This window comes from Alnus glutinosa, chromosome 9 (assembly GCF_958979055.1).
Source record: "Alnus glutinosa chromosome 9, dhAlnGlut1.1, whole genome shotgun sequence".
NCBI lineage: Eukaryota > Viridiplantae > Streptophyta > Magnoliopsida > Fagales > Betulaceae > Alnus > Alnus glutinosa.
The window spans coordinates 6,871,157-6,894,018 of NC_084894.1; the positions used below are offsets into that span (position 1 = coordinate 6,871,157).

A 22,862-nucleotide genomic window follows, 5' to 3' on the forward strand; every position below is an offset into this window, starting at 1 on the left:
TGAAGCTGAAGATTCTTCCTCATCTAAATATGTCCCTCCTCATAGGAGATATATAGAAGGTAAAGGCAATGTTATTTGTAAGAATGCTAATCATAATTTTGCATTGAATACAAAGAAGCATTCAAATAAAAGAAGCTTGCCTACCTGTCATCACTGCGGCATCACCGGTCACATCCGATCCAAATGCCCACAACTCTAGAAGTTGAAGGTTCAGAGGAAGCTGCCAACTAGAGCTACATCAGGCACTCTACCTCCTATGGCGCTTCACGCTCCACGGCATCAGCAGCAGTTTGTTCTTACCTATCAGAGTGACAAATCAAAGAAGAACAAATCAAGACGCTACAAGAGAAAGCCGCAGAAGCCCATTAGCTACCATGACTATGAAGGGTTTCTGAGCCTGATGCAAGGTAAGCTAAGGAGAATGGACAACATGGGCAAAAGCTGCAAGCTACCGCCACGGGTTAAGCAGGTATGGGTCAGGAAGGATGAGACCATTCACCCCTTGAGGGGGAGATGACTCACCTAGTAGGTGATGTTTCCTATGCCTAGGATTTTGGTTCCTAAATCCTAGTGCATGTTAGGTATGTTTGCATTGCATTGTTTATCCTGTCATATCTTATTCATGCCTTGTATTCTGTTTGAGGAACCGTTTATTTTGTTCCCATATTTTCTCTTGTTGTCTTGAGAAACATCTGCAGATATTTTTGGGGATGACAGTTAAAGCACGTCGGGTGGCTGCTTTTCTGTCTTGGTATTTCTAAACCTCTCTCCATGAGAACAGGTTTGGTTTTACCTTACATGCCGGGATTAGATGTCATTTCCTTTTTTGAGCATGTGTTTGTTGTTTTTCTGTTTATCGGTTTTCAACAAAAAAAACAAAAAAAAAAAAAAATTGGGGAGAAGATGCGGAACTTTATTTCTTTCTTTTGATAGCTTTTTAGATATTGTATGTGTTTTTGCCTGATAACTCAATTCATTGTGCATTTATTAAATATGCTTATATATGATTGAGAGTTTATGCATGATATCTGCTAAGTTTTCCTTTTGCATCTTGATGATAGATAGTTACTTTCCTCATGCGATGAAAATATGCACTTTCTAAGACTCCCCTAAGGTACATCTTTTCCTTCTCTGACTTCATTTCTAGAAATTCTGGATAAGAGAAGAGGTTTTCGATAAGATGGCCAAATTGACCAAATGCTAGTTGAATCTAGAACCTAAAAATTCTGGCATTCTCTCTAGGTTGCAGCATCAAAAGAATCAAGCAGTTACCTTTATGAATTATGCGCGATATATGTATATTTTCTGCTTATGTGCTAAAATATGTCTTGCCCTTCATGTGCAAGTAAAATTTTACCTTGTCCTTCATGGTACAAGTAAAACAATTAGATGCTGCATCTTAGTTGGAGTGTATCAGATGAGGGTGACTAGGCCCTAGTAAGATAAGGTTTGACTTTCGGCTGATTTTTCATTGATTTTCTCTCTTGTTTGGAAAATCTGGTTGCTTTTTGTCATATCAGTTGAATTCATATATTTTGGGAAAAGTCTTCACACACACACATGCATTGCATGAGTTGAGTAATCTATTTAAAATTTCTATATGCAGGGAAATTTGTGCTTATTGAATACTTAACTCTCATTTATATCTTTGTATATTTTTGCAATGCTATTTGACTGTTTTATCAGTTGATTATACATGCGTGTTCTGAAGCTAACTTTTGAGAGAAATATTTTTCAGCAAATTTTTCTCCAGTTTCAAATTTTCAGTGTGAAGCGTCCGGATGGACCTACTCTTACATCCGGACGAGCGCAGTCTTGCCATATGCTGACCTAGCAGTTGCCATCCGGATGGTTAAGTGACACATCCGGATATGATCTCTACTGGTTTAAGACTTGCGTCTCTTTTTTTTGCCATACACACATCTATGCATTTTTTTTTATTTATCATGGCATGTTGTGTGTTTTTCTCGTGGATTTCTCCCGAGATTTTGGCATTCTGTGCACATCTCTTCTCATCCTATGATCTTCATTGTGTCTTCCGTTATTCTTTTAAGTTTTGTGCTTTTAGAATATTGGAATATTTGTTGGGATATTTTATTGAGATATTGTGCACGAAAATCCTTTTCTGTCTGTGTGCTGGGATGATCTTTTATGCCTTATGAATAGCTGCATTGCTTATATTTCTCTTTGGCATCCATTTGACAGCCGTCTTAAATACCACAATATTTTTGGAACTAACAGGATCTAATGGTATTTTTGGAGATATTTCTGATTGGTTTTGACTCTGGAATACGACATCCAGCGGCTCCCAGCACAGTGATTGGCAGATGCATCCTTTGGAAAACTGACTATTGTTGAAGTCGGATGTTCAATTTCTAAAGGTCTTGGGATTTGATACTTGGAGAATTTATGTTCCTCTTTTTTGGACCATTTGCAGACTTCTCTCTAGTTTCCTATTGTTTTGGATTTTAGAAAGTTTTTTGTCTGTGGATATTATTACTCTATTTACATTTGTACTTCTGAGGCATTGAGGGAGAGTAATTGTTGTGTGGTTTTTCTCATTACTCTGTTTTACCCTTTGTCCCTTTGTGACAAAAAGGGAGAGTAATTTTTGATTTAGACAGGGATTGTATTTTTAATCGGTCAAGTGATTTTTGTCCCAAAATGGCCAAAGGGGGAGTTTGTTAGTTTTTGTGTTGGCTGCATTCTGTTGGACAAAGTCACTTTTATGTAATGTTGCTGCTTTTCACAGAGATGCTGCTTTATCCAGAGAGTTAGTTTTTATTACTCTGTTTTACCCTTTGTCCCTTTGTGACAAAAATGTGGAGTAATTTTTATTTTTGGACCGGGAATGTATTTCCAAAACCGGTTAAGTGATTTTTGTCCCAAAATGGCCAAATGGGGAGTTTTTTAGTATTTTGGCCTCATTCTGTGTTTGGACAAAATCACTTAAGTGTAAAGATGCTATAAACAGGGATTCCACTATTCAGAGTCTGCAAGTCAGAAGAATCCAAGTTCCCTGTCAGCCGTCCGGACGATCGAGCCATCCTGTCCGGACGCCCATTTGTCCACTGCTCCATCCGTCTGGACGACGTGTCATCCCGTCCGGACGCTAGACAGACCAGCATCATCCATCCGGACGAAGTGTTCATTCCTTCCGGACCCCATACTGTATCGAGAAGTTTCTGTGCCAGCTTGCATCCGTTTGGACGTTTCAGCATCACGTCTGGACGCTTCCCAGTACTGAATCAGCTTCTGATTTCTTTCCAAGTTCTAAGAAAGGGAAGATCAGTCAACCGTTCGGACGATGTGGTATCCCGTCCGGACGTCTGACAGCTATGGTCCGAACGCGCATGCATCAAAGAAGGAAATTGCCGATTCGACTTCAACCGTCCGGACGACTGCCTATCATGGTCCGGACGCGCGCATTACCAATATGGAAATTGCGTGTTGAAGAATAGCCGTCCGGACGCTCATCCCCCATGGTTCGGACGCTCGAGAGCCTTATAAGGAAATGACTTGCAGCGGACGTGCGACCGTTCGGACGATGTGCCATCCCGTCCGGACGATACCCTTAAACAGGAAAGATTTCCCCGCGAATTTTTCGGAAAATCTTGTCGTACATTTGTCCGTCCGGATGGCCCATGTCCACCGTCCGGACGGTGCCCAGGTATATTTTGCCTGACGCTCATTTGAGCCTCTAGCCTATAAATAGAGGCCCATGGGCACTGAGAACTGACAGAATTTGGTGGTGAATTCCCTACAGCTTAGAGACGTGATATTTCCTTTAAAGCCTTGCCAAGTGTGTGATTTGATCAGCTGTGAAGTCTATCTTAGGGGTTGGCCGTAAGGTAAAGGATTCCATTGAAGACCCCTTCAGGTAGGAGACCTGGTTGGGAAGCGTTCGTATTGGGTTACACGTTAGAGAGCATGGTACCACCACTGCATCAGGGGTATGTGAGTGTTACTGCTTTGTATCTAGCTTTGTCTTCTGAATGGTGGATATCCTGGGTTTGGCTGCCTCGGAGTGGTTTTTCTCTTAATTGAGTTTCCACTTCGTCAACAAAATATTTGTCTCCTTTAGTTCCGCATTTAATATTTTGTTGCACACTATACACGCACACTATTCACACACACTTGTTAAAATTAGAAGTCCATATTATTTTTCACTACACCTTGAGCTGATGATATCCCGATCGAAGATCAATCTTAGAGAAAACCGTAGTTTCTTTAAGTTGGTCGAAGAGGTTGTCGAGCCTTAGCAATGGATATTTGTTTTTAATCGTCACCCGATTCAGCTCACGATAGTCAATACATAGATGCATTGAACCATCCTTCTTCTTTACAAATAACACTGCCGCTCCCCAAGCTGAGACACTAGGGCAAATAAAACCCCGATCTAAAAGCTCCTGAAGCTGCTCCTTAAGTTCCTTTAATTCTGATGGTGCCATCCGGTAAGGCACTTTGTGAATTGGTTGATTACCTGGTATTAAATCGATCGTGAACTCAATCTCTCGATCGGAGGGTAGTCCTTATTTAATGTTTAAAGTATAAAAATTAAGTTATTAAGTGGTTAGGATTAATTAGATGTCAAGAAAATGCAAGAAAAACAACTAAAAAGTGCCAAAAAATGAGTTTCTGGTGCTGGTGTCCTGACGGCCACCGAACAAGCGACCGAATAGTAACCATAGAGAGCGAATTTTGCTCTCTGGGGTAGGTGTTTGGACAGGCCACCACACGGGCGAGTGAACGGGAGCCGCTGAGACCAATATTTTGCTCTCTGGTGTTAACATTTGGACAGTCATAACCACCATCCGAATGGCTGCAACAGTGAATCATGCGGCATAGAATGTGCGCACGTTCAGACCCTCACTTATCCCGTCTGGACAGCTCTGGGTTTAAATGCGAGAATGGGTTTTCTAGAAGCATTTTTTCAGAAATCCCACTTCTCCTCTCATTTTCCCTTAGGGTTTTTCATGGAAAACCTTTGATCCACGATTGCCTAAGCCCTATACCTCAAATCTAACCTAAAAAACATGATCTACGCAAGAGGATCTACGTTTTGACCGATCGTTTTAAGGTAAATCGTTAACCTCGTATTTTGGAGATTTTTGGTTAAATCTTGTAAAATGTGAGTTTAATCTTGATTATTCTCTAGGTTTTGTGCAATTTGGAGCTTGCTAGAGATTTCCCAAACTTCGAGTAGTGTGGATGAGCTTTAGGTAAGTTTCTTTGAACCCTATATTATAGGTATTTAGTTTAAATGGTATTTTGTTAAATTAACCCTAAGATTTTTTTTATGGGTTAATGTTATTATCGTTGGGTTGGTGATTATTGTTATTGGGTATGTGTTTGAAACCCTTGAAATTTTATTGGTATTCTAACGGTGTAGCTCTTGAGCGATTCAAGTGCTAATTAGAGTGTCTAGTTTAAAATGCTAAATGGGTTGCAATGTGTTATATTTTGAGTGATACATTGCAGTTTGAGATTTGGAGTTCATTGTGAGCCAATTGTCCAAGCAGTCACTGTGAGTATTCTACTTACTGAGAAAATGTTACTATGCTTTAAGTATTTTATAGAAATGAAATATTATGTTGTTTTTTTTATCGAACTGACAATATGTTGAATATGTGTTTTGGATGATTTAAATTACTTCAAGTATGTTGAGATATGACAATGATGGTCAAGTGTTTTGAGATTATGAATATGAAATTGTATGTTGAGATATGATTTGATGAGTTTTAATGCGTGCTGTGGTTGGGGATTTCGACTATATTTTTATGCCTGCTACAGTTGGGATTTAAATTATGCAAATTGTGTTTGAGAAATTGACATGTTGGATTGTTTATTGTTTTATGAGAACATTAAGTGTTGAGATGCATGGTCATAAAATTAATTGTATAGTATTTGAGCTTGAGCATTGAGTATGATCAGACAAGCCTTAAGTGGGAGAATCAAGCTCCACAGTACCTGGCAAATATTATTGGGGGAATCAAGCCCCATGGTATTTGACAGGGAGTCATGAATTAATTAGTTGGGGAATCAAGCCCCACAGTACCTGGCAAATATTATTGGGGGAATTAAGCCCTATGGTATTTGACAGTGAGTAACAGGGGAATCACGCCCCATGGTAATCAGATAACTGAACAAGAAACAAAAACAGAGAGAGAACGACAACAAGCATGCATAACATTGTTTAATGGAAGTGTTTAAGTTGTTTTCATGATATGTAGTAGTTTTCATGCTAGATGTATTTATATGCCTATGAGGCTGATGGGAGCAGTGCATATGTATATGTTTATGGCGAGATTGCATCATTGTTTTATGTGCATTGAGCTTCAATGTACATGAATGTTCACATTGCTCAGAATTGAAAATGTTAGTATCTTTGTATAGATAGGTGAACTGTCATTTGTTCTTCAGCAAAGACTTACTCGTATACTAGAGCTACGCTCGAGTGCGTGCATGATCAAACCGTTGTATCAAAGGCACTAAGCTTCAATGTACCTAGATACGTCATTAACCACTTTTGGAAATGCTAATGTCTTTGTATAGTTAAGCAAGATACCATTGTTTTCTTGTTTAAGGAGTGGGTGAGCTTGTAATGGAGTAATCGCGTACACATATGTTTGAGCCACTGATCATAAGGGTATTACTATAAATGGGTCTATCTGTGGATGCTTCCAAGGTGAGATGACTGTAACTTCTACATATTTTCTTAGCTGCGTAGTATGCTTTCAAGTATTTCTCCAATGTTGGTGTTTACTTTATCAGCTACGTTGTGTTTCTACAAAAACGGATGTTTATAAAAATGGGTAGCTATATTGTAAACGTAAGACTAAAAGAAAAGTCGATTCTTTGCGAAAATTTAATGGGTTTTATACTACTAATACTTCAGTAATTTATTGCTGAGGTGGTGAAATTATACTTTCACTTATACGGATGTAGATATCAACACAACCATATAGATGAAGTTGCTTTGGCTGCAGGTATACCTGAGATGGACGATGATTGAATAGCATTGTACTTGGGGTATTACGACTGAAGCCTGACGAGACAGTTGTGATGTGTTGGACCATGGGTGTCCACTCTTTTGTACATTTTGTATATGGCTTGTGACATGTGTGTCACCTATTCTTTTGTATAAGACATTCTTTTGTTATATATCTGTATTTTGTGAAGCTCTAAATAGATAGCCTGATGTATGACTCTTTTGTATAAACAGCATATATGTATTTATAGATGTGTTTCCACTATTGATATGTGTTCCACTGCACATTGATTATGTTATTCGCTGCATAGATGTTACTCTGATTATTAGGTACATATTATGGGATGTGCACCACATGTTGGCTGAGCAACAAATAGTCGTGTCACTGTGATAACTCATTTATGTTTGTATAAAAAAAAATATGGGTCGTCACAATCTCGATATACCCTATCATATTTTCACATTCCCCGGTAGTTACTCCTACTGTTAACAATTCTGGTAATACTGCTTTCATCTCGGTAGCTACTGCTATCATAAGAGGAATAAAACATTAATAAGATAACATAAAACCATGCATAGCTGAATGGTTTGAAGCTTTGTACTTTATGGACATGAAGGTCCCAAGTTCTAACCCCATATGAGCCTACTATTTTTAATTATTGATGGACTACTGAAATTTGGCTTGGCAATTCGGGTTGTCGTGTCAACCCGTCGGGTTAGTGTGTCAACCCGTTTAGTTAATTTGGTAAAAAAATGTGTCATTAACACGTCATAAATATGTCATAAACGGGTCATAAACAGGTTGACGGGTCATAAATGGGTCATAAACGTGTCCTAAAATGGGTTGGCGGGTCATAAACAGGTTATAGCCTAAACCCAAACTCTATATATTCGTGTCGTGTTCTTGTCAGATTCGCGGGTCGTGTCAAAATTTCCAAGCCTAACTGAAATGGGTTGTTGTATTGGGGGTCATGGGTCAGCCCACCTAATCGGGTCGGGTATCTATATTGGGCTGACCAAAATAAATCAGCCCACTTTATGGCCCCTTCGCTTCTTCTTCTCCTTTTTTTTTTTTTGTAAAAAAAAAAAAAATCTGGATCAGGCCTCTTGGGTCTCTGTAATGGGCTGACCCGAATGGGTCAACCCTCATAATAACCGGTTGGGCTACCTTATTGGACTGGCCCAAAATCGGGTCAGCCCACTTAGTGACCAAAAAACAAAACTTCAATGGGTTTGAAACCCTACCCGGATTAGACCCAATTCCTACTTGTAAACCTACATTCTTGACTCGGAAAAACTGAAGCCACTGCCGCCGTTTCCCTTTCTTCTTCCTCAAAATTTTCTTTTTCCCTTACCATGTCCGGCCGAGCTTCTTCATCCCACAACCACTTTATGCAGCGGCTACGGAGGGCCGCTGCTTAGCATCCACAGTGACCCATGTAGCCGTTCGGCCGCCTTTCTTCAACAGAAACGGCGACCCATGTCGCCGTTTGTCCAGCATCCAAGTGGCCCGCAAGGGCCGCCATTTCCGGTGACAGGGAGAGACCGCTTGGCCTCTCCTTACACCGAATGACACCGGCCTTCGAGTTGCTGCCGCCTTATGCAGCGGCCTTGATGGGCCACTGCTTAGCAGCAATGGAGACCCAGAGGGGTCGCCGTTGGTCTAGGAACCAAGCGACCCTTAAGGGCCGCCAGTCCTGGTGAAGGGGGGAGGCTGCTGGAAGCGGCCTCTCCTTCGACGAACGAAGCCGATCTAGACAGTTGTTGTCACAGGCGAGGAGAAGAGGCGCCGGCCATTAACAGCAGCGTGGTGCCTGGGTTTCACTGCATGGAACTTCTCCAATGGGTCTCACGGCAGTGCACAATGGATTTCACAAGGGCAAAACAATAAATATGAATAGAAAATACCCATCCCTAGGTTTTCTTGCTTTTCAAATATGTGAACAGTAAACAAAAAAAATTAACGTAGCTATGTTCTCAAAAATCAACTTGATTCAATGCAAATTAAGAATCAACAAAAATTTAATGCTGAGCAAAATAGCATAAAGGTGGCTCTGATACCACATGTTAGAACATATAAATATATGATGCTCAAACTAACATGCGCAGCGGAAATAAAAAAGACAGGATTCAAGCTTACCTTTAGCCATACTTGGTCAAGTGTTTCCAAGATCTATCTGAAGAACAAGAAAAAGTTATCTGAGGGATCTTCTAACCTATGCCTATGACCGAATTGTCGTACTGATGGTGTACACAGGCTATTAATTTATATGCTAGGTCAGGGACCCTCAAATATGGTAAATACCGTATTGTTCCTCCCATCAAGGAAACAATATTATTAATTGATTTTAAATCAATTAAACGATTTCATTACGGTAATCTAAATTGAAAGAAATTACCATAACCATAATACCGTATATTATATTTATAATAAATATAATAAACATTGTATATGTGGCATATAGGTCATATATGGAGATAATATCTTACATAGCCGACATAGGCTATATAGATCTTAACAATATCATAAAGTCATAGTTCTTCCAAATAAAATCAATTTGAAAATTAACCATTAAATCAGCGCTTGTTAAAAAAAAAATTAATAAATAGTTTTTTACTTCTACATTATTGTAATTGTATAGCAGTTATCTTGCAATTTACTAAATAGAATTACTCTAAAACACGTTAACAAGCTTACAACAATAATCAAACAGATAAGATCGGTCAACATATTTTGTCATGTACTTTCTATTTTTTTCTCAAAGGGCTTTGAGTTTTTTTTTTTAAATAAATATTTGAATAGCAATATTCATTAATAAGAAAATAGAACAATTATTATAGCGAAATAATCTTTTAACTCTCTAACATTTAGTGAGTTTGTTATTTTATAGCTTTAAAAAGTGACTAGTTAAATCAATAAAAACAAATTTATAGAATTAAATTTAAAAAAAAAAAATTAAAAAGCTCGTTAAGAATGCTTTAAGAGAACAAGAGGCCACAACACGCCATGTTTTCTGGCACATAGTCAATATATATCTAAATTTAAAAAGTAGCATATATGTTAATTTTCTCTGGTTAATGACCAAGTATTTACACTAAAATCTTTGGGATCCGATTCTCTCTCTTTCTCCCCTCTATTTTTACCTTGCTTCGCCGAAAACAATAAAAAAGAAAAGAGAATAAAATAAAAGACTATATTATTAAATTCATTGATTTAAGATCATTGCATATCATTTGGAAATCCAGGAATTGGTAAAATTCATGATGTTTTCAAGTAACAAATTACAATAATGTTAACATACTTTCTTCATTCTCAAAGAAAAGATCATTCCATCCACCATAGATATGAAAATTAAAATAATTTATTAAATAAAGCATCTAAAAAGAATTAAATATAAATATTCTCAAAGTATTAAATAATTTTCTTGATAATTAGAGACTAGAAAATATCAACCACAACTCAATCTAAATTGGTGATTGGGGTTGGCAATCGACAACCTAAGAGGCTTTACTTATATTGAGATAATTGTACCATTGGTCCCTATGGTATACCATAATTACAAATCACTTCTTATGGTTTAAAAAGTTCGTGAGAGATTCTTGTGGTAAACTACAATTACAAATCGATCCCTGGAGTCAAATTCTGTTAAATTTTTTGACAGATTCTATTAAATGCCACTTCAGCACCACATCAAACCAATAAGATGACGACACATGTCCATTTAATAAAAAAAAAAGATAAATTTATCAAAAAAATAAATAAATAAACTTATTTTTTCAAAAAAAAAAAACTTATTTTTTTTTTTAAAAAAAAAATCAAAAACAAAAAAGGAAGGGGTGGCTGGCGCCAGTGGCTATCGGGGGTGGCGCACAGCCACCCCAACCTCTGGGGAGGTCGCGGCCACCCCCAGAGGTGGTCGGGGGTGGCGCGTAGCCACCCCTTCCTTTTTTGTTTTTTTGTTTTTTTTTGTTTTAATTTTAATTTTTTTTAAAAAAATAATAAGTTTATTTATTTATTTTTTAATAAATTTATATATTTTTTTTTATTAAGATGGACATATGTCGCCATCTTATTGGTTTGATGTGGCGCTGACGTGACATTTGTGTGTCTCGGATATTTGTGTGTGTATATATTTGTGTCTAGAAATCCCTCTTGTGTCACTTTTATGTCCCTAAAAAAATGAGGTGGCTTTTAAAATTACTATTGGGTTTGTGATTGATCACTATTAAATTGTGATCAACTTATAATTTTAAAAGCCACCTTATTTTTGAAGGGATACAAGAGTGGCACATGAGAGACTTGTAGAATTACTCGTATATATGTAACTGATGTAGGAGCATCTAAGCCCAAAGTAAAGAAGGCCAATTTATAGTCTATTTTATGGATTAGGATCCTCTACAGTTATTTGACCAAATTTGAGAGAATTCAAGCAGGTGATTGTGAGAGACCACTTATAGGACCCATCTGACCAAATAAAAATTGAGCTATCCAACTACTTATTCGGTCAGGTGGATCCCATAAATAGTCTCTCACAACCACGTGCCCGAATTCTCACAAATTCCAACAAATAATTGTAGAGAATCCTAATCCTTTAGGTCTCTCTCATGACCAGTTTTTTGCTATTGTTATGCTTAATTATATTATGTACGTATTTAGTATGTAAAAAGGTCATGCGAGTAGCATGTGACTTTTAATGAAGTTGTAGGTAGCTTTTTTTCCCTCTAATATATGAAATTTCGTATCTAAGTTCTTGACAATGGTAGAGTTAGGATTTTGTTTTTTGGGGGACTAATAATTAATAAAAAGTAATTCACATATTCTAATCAAATTATTAATTGGGTTAGTTACCATTTTAGTATATGGTGTTTAATGCAAAATCAAACAGATCTCTCGATTTTAAAAAAGTATCACAGTTAGTACTAGTGGATATCTTATTAACGCAATTGGTCATTCTGTCAATGTTCTATCCAATAATTTAACAGCGTGTCACGTCAAACCAATAAACGACTACCATGTGTCCCATATGCCACATTAATTTTATTTTTTTAAAAAAAAATGGAAAAGTACACATATCTCCTTCAAACTACTACTACATTGTCAATGTGCCCCCCAAACAACCAATTGTGTCAATACCCCCCCTCCAAAATATAAAAAAATGTTAATGTCCTCCCTAAAGCCAACAAAAAGAAAAGAAAATTAGGGGGTAGCTACTAGCTTGTATCACGCCCCAACTTTTAATCCACAATAAAGAGTAAACCTAAGGGTGTGAACTAAACTTGTTTCAATTTCAATGTAGAAAAGTTTAAAATAAATATTCAAACAAGTTGGCACTAAAACCTGAATCATATAATATGTAGGTCTCAGTCATATTAAAATTTACCTTATCTTCTGTTGATGTCTAGGACGTCAAGTTGAAGCCTTTGTCTTAGTAACTCCTTCTAATCATATGAGTTGACACTGCATGTAACGCCCCACCTTTTGCAAAAAAAAAAAAAAAAAAAGTACGTAACCCAATCCTTGGAGAGATGCATCACTATTAAATAAACAATTTTTCAGACTCCATAGAAATTGTAAGGACAGGTGCAGATACTGGACAAGGATCCTCTCAATTTGAAATGGAGAGGATTCTCTCCGGTTAGTATATTTTTAGGGGCATAGTTGTCCTTTAACATTTTCATGGAATGTAAAAAGACAACTATGCCCCTAAAAATCCACTAACTTGAGAGGATCCTCTCCATTTCAAATGGAGAGGATCCAAATGCGCAGATACTAGACTATATTTTGATGCCTGCTATAGTTGGGATTTAAGTGTTGAGATGCATGATCAAGAAATTAATTGTATAGTATTTGAGCATAAGCATTGAGCATGAACATGAACAGACAAGCCTTAAGTGGAGGAATCAAGCTCCATAGTACCTGGCAAATATTATTGGGGGAATCAAGCCCCATGGTATTTGACAGGGAGTCATGAATTAATTAGTTGGGGTATCAAGCCCCACAGTACCTAGCAAATATTATTGGGGGAATCAAGCCCTATGATATTTGACAGGGAGTAACGGGGGAATCACGCCCCATCGTAATCAGATAACTGAACAAGAAATAGAAACAGAGAGAGAACAACAAGAAGTATGCATATCATTGTTTAATGTAAGTGTTTAAGTTGTTTTCATGCTAGATGTATCTATATGCCTATGAGGTTGACGGGAGCAGTGCATATGTATATGTTTATGGCTAGATTGCATCATTGTTTTATGTGCATTGAGTTTCAATGTACATGGATGTTCACATTGCTCAGAATTAGAAATGTTAGTATCTTTGTATAGATAGGTGAACTGTCATTTGTTCTTCAGTAGAGACTTGCTCGTATACTAGAGTTACGCTCCAGTGCGTGCATGATCAAACCGTTGTATCAAAGGCACTAAGCTTCAGTGTACCTAGATACGACTTTAACCACTTTTGGAAATGCTAATGTCTTTGTCTAGTTAAGCAAGATGCCATTGTTTTCATGTTTAAGGAATGCGTGAGCTTGTAATGGAGCAATCGAGTACACGTATGTTTGAGCCACTGATCATAAGGGTATTATTGTAGATGGGTCTATATGTGGATGCTTCCAAGGTGAGATGACTGTAACTTCTACATATTTTCTTAGCTGTGTAGTATGCTTTCAAGTATTTCTCCAATGTTGGTTTTTACTTTATCAGCTATGTTGTGTTTCTACAAAAATGGATGTTTATAAAAATGGGTTGCTCTTATTGTAAATGTAAGACTAAAAGAAAAGTCGGTTCTTTGCGAAAACTTAGTGGGTTTTATACTACTGATACCTCAGTAATTTATTGCTGAGGTGGTGAAATCATACTTTCACTTATATGGATGTGGATGCCAACACAACCATATAGATGAAGTTGCTTTGGCTGCAAGTATACCTGAGATGGACGATGATCCAATAGCATTTTGTACTTGGGGTATTACGATTGAAGCCTGACGCAATAGTTGTGATGTGTTGGACCATGGGTGTCCACTCTTTTGTACATTTTGTATATGGCTTGTGACATGTGAGTCACCTATTCTTTTGTATAAGCCATTCTTTTGTTATGTATCTGTATTTTGTGAAGCTCTAAACAAATAGCTTGATGTATGGCTCTTTTGTATAAACAACAGATATGTATTTATAGATGTGTTTCCACTATTGATATGTGTTCCACTGCACATTGATTATGTTATCCTTTGCATATATGTAACTTTGATTATCAGGTACATATTATGGGATGTGTACCACATGTTGGCTGAGCAACAAATAGTCGTGCCACTATAATGACTCATTTATGTTTGTATAAAAAAAAATGGGGTAATTACATTTTCCCCCCATGAACTACCAAAAAATGCGCGATGCCCCCATGAACTACCAACTCGACCAAAATAGAGCATTCAACTACCAAAGACAACCATTTTCCCCCCTTCCGTCAGTCAAAGGGGTTAAAACAAACGGTCAACATGGCACGTGACCGTCACATGCCGTTTTACCCTCATTTTCTTCCTCTTTTTCCCCCATGAACTACCACCATCTTCCTATTTTCCTCCCATGAACTACCACCATCTTCCAACATGCCCCCATGTAAAACGGCACATGACCCGTTGACTGTTTCTTTTAACCCCTCTAACTGACGGAAGGGGGAAAATTGTTGTTTTTGGTAATTGAATGCTTTATTTTGGTCGAGTTGGTAGTTCATGAGGGTATCGCGCATTTTTTGGTAGTTTATGGGGGGAAAAGGTAATTACCCCCAAAAAAATATGGGTCGTCACAATCTCGATATACCCTATCATATTTTCACATTCCTCGGTAGTTACTGCTACTGCTAACAATCCTGGTAATACTGCTTTTCATCCTGGTAGCTACTGCAATCATTCCCAGTAATACCGCTTTCATAGTTTTCACATTTACTTGGCTATCAATCTTGATAATATTGCTTTCATAATCAATCTAAAATCCTGAGTAGTTACCGCGATCGTTATCATTTTGGCGAACCCGATAACTATCACTATCATCTTTTTCATTGGTTTATAATTTGGAGTGAGGATAGCATCACGTAATAGTTTGCTTTTCTCTATTCTTTTTTATATTTTGAACTGTTGTTCTTCTTTTTCTCTTGATTAGGGAATCTCTTGTATACTTCATATGTACTAGGATTATGTCCTTCTGCGCTTGCCTAATGAGATTAAATTACTTATTAAAAATAAAAAAATATAAATCATTTTTATAAAAAAAGAAAAAATTAAGTACTTGAGAGGTAAAAATCTTTTACAACTTAATTGTTGACATTTGGCGAAATCTCGAAGTCTGAAGACAAATGTACCCTTGCAGCCTTGTGAACATGTCAAAATTAGACCACTGATAATTGTATGATTGAAGAACATCCAAGAGACCATTTGCTCTCTTATATGGGTAGGGTGCAGCTTGTCAAGTCAGTTTTGTGAGGGTTATTTTAATTTTGGAATAGTACTCTCATTTTTATTCATTTATTTTTTTTTGTGTTACTAATTAACCCATTTGTTGGAGTTGTGTCTCCAAAAGTCATTGAAAGTAACTTCTTACAAAAGGTTGAATACGACATAAAATTATTACGAGAAAATAAAGAAACAAACCATTTAACTTGAATTTTATTGGCCATATGGCATATATATATAGCAATACAAGTATATTTCTTGAAACACGCCTATATGATAGAGGGTTCTTCTCCAAGCAAGAGTTCCCTGAACATAGCCTCACACAAACCTGTCTCGTGAATCATTAGATGCCCACCATCAGCAACTTCATGATACCTGATCCATGGCAGCTTCTTCACCACATATCGCTGCCTTTCATATGGCACAAGTTTATCTTCATGACCATGCCACAGGTGAACAGAGGCTTCATTGTTAGGGTATGGATTCTTAAGCTCCATTGGGTCGAATTCCCAGTTCCCAAAATGCACTATTATGTCTCGATGCAGGGATTCGTAGACCCCTTGTTGTCGTACCTTATCCTGCAAACACCAAAACTCATCACCTTCGACCTTTAACTTGCTAATTTTGTGTTGAGATCTTATCAGGTTTGTGGGTTATGTCGAGATACGAATATAAGACTATATAGGTCAATCCTAACCCAACTGGCTATCCAACTAATTGCGTGTTGAGTTTGTCTAGAATTTACGGGTGGTGTCAAAAATTACTAACCCCAATAGAAGTATCAATTTGAGTTGGAAACAAAAGTGGACAACACTAGTTTTATGACAGTAAGGGAAGTTTACCTCGTTAGGCGCTGCTACTTGTGACATTTTCTGGATGGTTTCTACGTCGCGTTTGTTAAAAAGTATAGGGTGTCTTTGCGAGATAGAACAATAGGGGAACCACTTCTGGGTCATCCACCAGTAGACTAGTCCAGGGGCATAGTGCCCAATCCTGAGTTTCCATTGATCTCTCTTTAGTTGCTTCTTGTACACCTCATTCACCAGTTTGGGAGGAAAAGAAGGCCACCAAAAATTGATGACTGGAACCACTAGAGTCACACCAGCAAGCCTGCAACATTCAATACAATTTCATAAAACTGAAATTGGTGGATGAGAAAACCAAAATGGCCATGAAAATAGAAGTGGGAAATTAAAGAGTAGCCTGCCTGTGTGGAATGTATTTGAGGCAAGCCCAAACTGGGTAAGTTCCAAGTGACATTCCAAGTATATAAAACCTGGGTCCGAGCTGCAACTGATCAGCCAGTTCTTGAATATCAAATGCTTCACTCCTCACCGACCGCTTTGGGTTCGGATCACTTTCACCGTACCCGGCTCTGTCAAATGATACAATATACACACCCACCTCATCCATCAACTCCTGCAGCTCTCTCAAAAACAGATAGCCATGATCAAGATGTTTGATTTATAAGCAAAAAGGGTTGGTTTGGAGCAGAGTACATTCCTTACCTGAGAGAGTGGTAGATATATGTCTTTGGAGCTGTCAAAGCCATGAACAACGATGACTTTGTACTTGGCATTTTCTTTAGCAACACCCCTCTCTCTGTAAGCTAGATGCCTCCCATCGCCCAGCCTGATTCTTGGTGAAGTAACAGGAGGGCCATTTGGCGTCCCACATATCTTGGGAGGTGGAGGCTTAGTTGTCCTATAAGCATATATGATAACACCCACTACAAACACCGAAGCTGCCAATGTAAACATCTCACCGAAATGGAGGATGTGAAAATCTATGAGGGGCCAATCTGGAGAGGAGATAGACAAATGTGTAGGTAATTAGCGATAGTAGAGGTTGTTATAAAAATGTTGGTTGCTCGTTTTGGTAGCCTACTATATTGACTTTCAGTTCATGCCTAACATTCTTGTAAAACATACAAACAAACGAAAGGGAAGGAAATCTTCTGCATAATGGGATGCGAAGATTTTCTACAATTCAGTGCAGGAAAGCAGAGTCAGGTGCATTTTAGTTAGTTCAAAATGATATATAACTAATATGAGGCTTCATTGTTCAACTTTTGCTAGCGATTTCTGGAGGACTGGAGGTGAACTTTTCCTGCTTGGATTGGGTATTTGGTTTTCAAAGTCGGAACTTAGAGAGCCAAAGTCGTTCCTTTTCCTTCTTCTGTCGAGCACAATTTTTTTTTTGGTGAGGACTAGTAGCTACTAGCAGCACATCTTTGTCTTTGAAATATTAATTACATCATTAAATTTACTATTTCTATCCGTTCAAGTTTTAGACAATTAGTGATTAAAAATGATATTAGATCTGTTGGAATAGTTGACCGTATGGTGGGTCGAGGTAGTGATTCGAGGTACCTACAAAGAAGGAGAAGTATAGGTACAAGAGTTTCTTCGGAGCGGGCCGGCGGTAACAACTTTAATGCTTAAGTTAGTATAACCGCGGAGAATGGTTAGAAGAGAAGAAGATATATATAGTTCAACATAAAGCGACGAAAGTTCCCTTTTGTAGTCAATTTGTCATAGCCGCCAGCCATGTGCCACACTGATCGGAGGCTTTCAAGCTGTTGCATTCCCTAGGTTATGTAACTCCTGCAAACCATCATTTCTTGCTAGGATCACGGGGACCGATTAGAAGATGGTATCTGGTGCGGCGCTCTGTAGTTGTATATGGGTCTGGTGGGCAATGGGCTGGGTACTCTGTCATGATTCACTATGCACAATTCGGGTTACTAGGCACAAAAGGAGCTTATCTTTCACACACCACCAACAACAACAACCCCCCCCCCCCCCCCCCCCCCCAACGAAAAAAAAAAGAAAAAAAAAAAAGCAAGAAGAAGAAGAAAAGGAGGAGGAGGCAGGTAGTTGTGCGTATACCTTGCTCTACTTACCCAACCTGTCAGGAGTTCAGGTTTGGCGAAGTACAGGAAACCCAAACTGGAAGCTAGGAAGGACAAGTACCCAGAAATTAAGCTGCAAGTGAGATTTTTTGGTTTGGCAGCGACTAAATGGTGAATGTTGGAAACTGGGATGGACTCCGTTTTGGAAGCATAAATAAATATAGACAATAATACATGAAGATTTTGTGATCAAAATCACCATCACTTTAATAATTTATTCATTATTTTGAGTACTCATAGTCAAAATGTGACTATGCCTAGAAATTAGTGGCTAATTGTAGAGCATCTGCGCAATTTCTTCAACTTCAAATGCCTCACGTTTCTCGAGTGCTATGGTATAAGAAAAGGATAAGAGAAATTATTGTAAAGTTTAAATAAACAGAAAAGCAAAAAAATAATTTGGTTTTCCCACATTTAATATAAATCTAAAGAAGCTGCTGCTGATTAGAGTTAAGATCAAAGATAAGATGTTGCAGTTTCTTTTTTTATATAAATTAGCTCATAACCCGCGCTATGCGCGGGATTGTTCACTATAATTTAGTTTTAAAATTTAAACATATCTTAATCGTACTTTTTATTATTGGTTAAAAAATGCTTGTAAAAAAAAATAAAATTATCACACATCTTTCAATAAAAAGACAATAAAGGTTAAAATCCTTAATTTTATTTTAACCAAAAAAAAAAAAAACTTTTTAAAATAATTGTTCATGTAGGTATAGTTTATAACGAAAAGAAGTATAAAAAGAGAAATAGCAAAAAGAAAACCTAATTCTAAATATTACAGCATATGTGTTGTACTTTTTTCAATAATTAAGATAGTGTTGTAATTTTTTTTTTACAGCACCTAATCCAAATCCTACAAAATAAAATTTTTCACTCAACATATAATGAATCAAATAAATCCTCTCACATCACATTCAAAGCTTAATCAAATAATTTTTTGCCTTATTTTGCTTTCAAAAGCAAAAAATAAATTTCAAAAAAAAAAAAATTGAATGAATCATACCAAAAAAAAATATTAAAAAATTAAAAAATATTAAAAAATAAAGCCCTTTAATTTTATTTTAATCCATATAAAGATTATGATTATCAAAACATTAATAAAAAATATTAACAGGAGTCTCTAATATTATTGGTGTGATATATATTACATTTCGATACAAATGAAACTCATATAATTCTGAACATTCTAAAAAAAAATACACAGCAAACTAAACAAAATAGCTGAAAATTGAGTAAATCATACAACTGAAAACAAAAATATTCCTTAAAAAATTCAAAATAAACTAAAAAATAAGACACTTAATTTTAGTTTAATCCATATAAATTAAAACATATTAAAATATTTTTGTCCATATGAATAGTTTATAACAAAAAAGAAGTATAAAGAAAAAAAAAAAATAGCCAGAACAAAACATGATTTAATCTAATTACCAAAGCATTAATAAAAAAATTAGTAGGAATCTATGACATTGTTAGTGTGATACCTATTATACTTAAATACAAATAAAACCCAAGTAATTATAAACATTTAAAAAAATACTGAACAAACTAAACAAAATACTTTTTTACGAATACAAAATAAAACAAAATCTTTCATTAAACATTTAACGCAATCAAATAAATTCCCACATCATATTCAATGCTTAATATATCTTCGCTGTTTCAAAAGTATTTATATTTTTTTTATACACAACAATAAAATAAATTTTTGCATTGTTTTGCATTCACAAGTATAAAAACACTTTCAAAAAAAGGATAAAAATGGAATAAATCACATATACGAAAAAATTTAAATTCCGGAAAACATAAGTCTTTATCATAGTTTAATCCATATACATTAAAACATATTTAAATCTTCGCTCCCATATATATATATATATATATATCAAAAAGAATACATAGTTTAATCTAAATATCAAAGCATTAATACAAAATTAGTAGGAATCTTTGTGTGATACCTATTGTATTTCAATACAAATAAAACGCAAATAATTATAAACATTAGGAAAAAAAAAATACAGAGAAAATTTATTCGCATAGGTGGACATGGTTGAAAATGGAAAGTATAAAGAAAAAAATAGCAGAAGAATATCTATATTCTAATTATAAAAATGCATAAAATCTAAATTCCTTCAACCTCCACAAAACCAAAAATAAAAAAAAATAAAAAAAATAAAAAAATAAAAAAATAAAAAATAAAAAAAAAAAAAGAAGAAAGAAAAGTCCTTCAAAAAAACAAAACAAAATTATGTACCTCAACCCTCTGTTTTTCTCTTGAATGTCGCTGTTGGATGCTCTTAATTTTACAATTCAAGATGTTTCAAATCCTAAAGAGAGAGAGAAGTATAAATAACCAATCTAAGAGATTAATATGACCTTTCAGTTTACTTGTACGGTTTATTTAGAATTAATGCATGCAAGACTCACATGGTCAATTAAGGGTAGTTAATGTAGTACGTTCTTAATTTTAAATTTTGTCTCTCTATAATTTTGGAGAGTTGTAAATTTTGAAACCATAATATTGTACATTAAAATTTTAAACCTAATGAAATCTCATATAAGGAAAATGTTCGAAATAAAACTTTGGAAAAAAAAAAATCTGACCACTTATAATTAATGCATGATTTTAATTTTATTTTTTAAAAAAATTCTCACAACTTAATGCGGTTATAATGACACTTAATGAAAAAAAAAAAAAAAAAAAAAAAAAAAAAAAAAAAAAAAAAACCATTTTTTTGGTCTTATGAAGATTGACACACATGATCTTTTTTCATTAAAGCACAATAAATTTATTAAAATCATGACAAAATCGGTTCAACCTTTAAAATTCACAGGTTTTTTTTTACTTAAAAAACCGATTCAATGTTTAAAAATTATGGGTTCACGCCATGTGTCATAATTTTTCATTGTACAAAATATATATATATATATATATTTTTTTAACAGAATAATTGCTGCATATCATTGATAAACTAACCATGAGAAAAAAATTGATTCCAGAAAATGGAATCTAGGGACCAACACATTCCCTAAGAATGACACTACCAATGCAGTCAGGTGTCTCCTCTAGCCAGCACATCTCCTCGTATCGTTCAACCGCTTCCTCAGCCAACATATGTGCAGCATTGTTGCACTCTCTAGTAACGTGAACGAAACTTACCGACCGAAAACCATTAAGTTCTTGGACTATACTTTCAATTAGGTGGCCACTCGAAGACAGATAGGGAGGGTTGGAGAGGATCTCTCCCACAACTTGTGTTGAGTCTCCTTCGAACACTACCTCAAAAAATCCCACCTCTTTACAAAAAAGAACAACCCAAAGGGCAGCCATAGCTTCAGCTATCAATGGCTTGACAAGGATTGGTTTTTTGACACATTTGGCACCCAAGAACATCCCCTTGCAGTCCCTTGCCACTATCCCCAGTCCAATGCAATTACCCTTCGCATTTACAGATGCATCCCAGTTTACCTTGATTTTTCCTTCAGAGGGTGGAGACCACTTTTTTCCCTTGGCCTTGGTAACTTCCTGCTGTTTATCTTCCAGTTCTCGATCCAACTGCAAACAGTGTCTGTAATCCTCCAACGCCCCTACAGCCCCATCAAAAACTACATTTGGATGCCAGAATTCACCCTAAAAAACATACGTGTTTCTGCGAAGCCAAATCTGGCAGGCCAAAACCACCATAAGTTCCACAGTGTTCCTATCAAAACGGTGGATGAAATCTTCCAACAAATCCTCAAAACTACCAAAATCATTTATGCACTTTTGAAATCGTGATTTTCTCCCTCCCCAAACGTCCTGAGCGGCCGGACAATTCCAAAGAACATGAAGAGTTGTCTCGGGCTCACTCTTGCAACAAGGGCATAAGCTATCTTTAAACACTTTTCGCTGAACCAGATTGGAGCGTGTCGGTAAAATGTTATGACACGCACGCCATGTAAACATCTTAACCTGATTAGGCACCCTCATCGACCAAATGAACTTCCATACACCTCTTTCCAGATTTGACTCTGAGCATTGGCCCTTTGTGATAGCCATTAGTTCCTTGCCTAGATGATATGCACTCCTCACTATAAAAATCCCATTCTTGGTTGCTTTCCAAATTTGCCAGTCCTGTGGAAGGCAAGGACTCAGTGGAAAATTTGCAATAACCCGGGCCTCTTCATGCAAAAAAACTTCGTTGAGTAGATCCCTTTTTCAGCATCCTTGGTCATGATCTATCAATTCAGACACCAAAGCATTTTGCCCAAGCAAGTTTGTGGGGGATTGGACTGAATGTGTGATTGGTGTAGGCAACCACCTATCCCCCCAAATTTTAATCGAATACCCGTCTCCAACTCTCCACAGTAGCCCTTGTGAAAGTAGTTCCCTTGCATTGCAGATACTGCGCCAAACAAAAGAGACCCGTGCTCCTATAGGGACCTCCAAAAAAGAAGAGTTTGGAAAGTATTTTGCTTTAAGGAGCCTAGCAGAAAGCGATTCTGGGTTTTGAAGAATTCTCCACCCTTGC

The 22,862-nt window shown here is 36.6% G+C and overlaps 1 protein-coding gene across 1 annotated transcript; it reads right to left on the reverse strand.

Moving 5' to 3' along the window:
- Positions 1 to 15,619: 15,619 nt before the first annotated feature.
- On the reverse strand, positions 15,620 to 17,577 carry LOC133878566 (uncharacterized). Its single transcript, XM_062317124.1, has 4 exons — positions 16,943 to 17,577; positions 16,642 to 16,853; positions 16,277 to 16,544; positions 15,620 to 16,012 (listed from the first exon to the last, which is right to left on the reverse strand). Exons 1-4 carry the CDS (start codon positions 17,192 to 17,194, stop codon positions 15,704 to 15,706), a joined length of 1,041 nt encoding a protein of 346 aa, XP_062173108.1. The 5' UTR covers positions 17,195 to 17,577; the 3' UTR covers positions 15,620 to 15,703.
- Between the last annotated feature and the right edge of the window lie 5,285 nt (positions 17,578 to 22,862).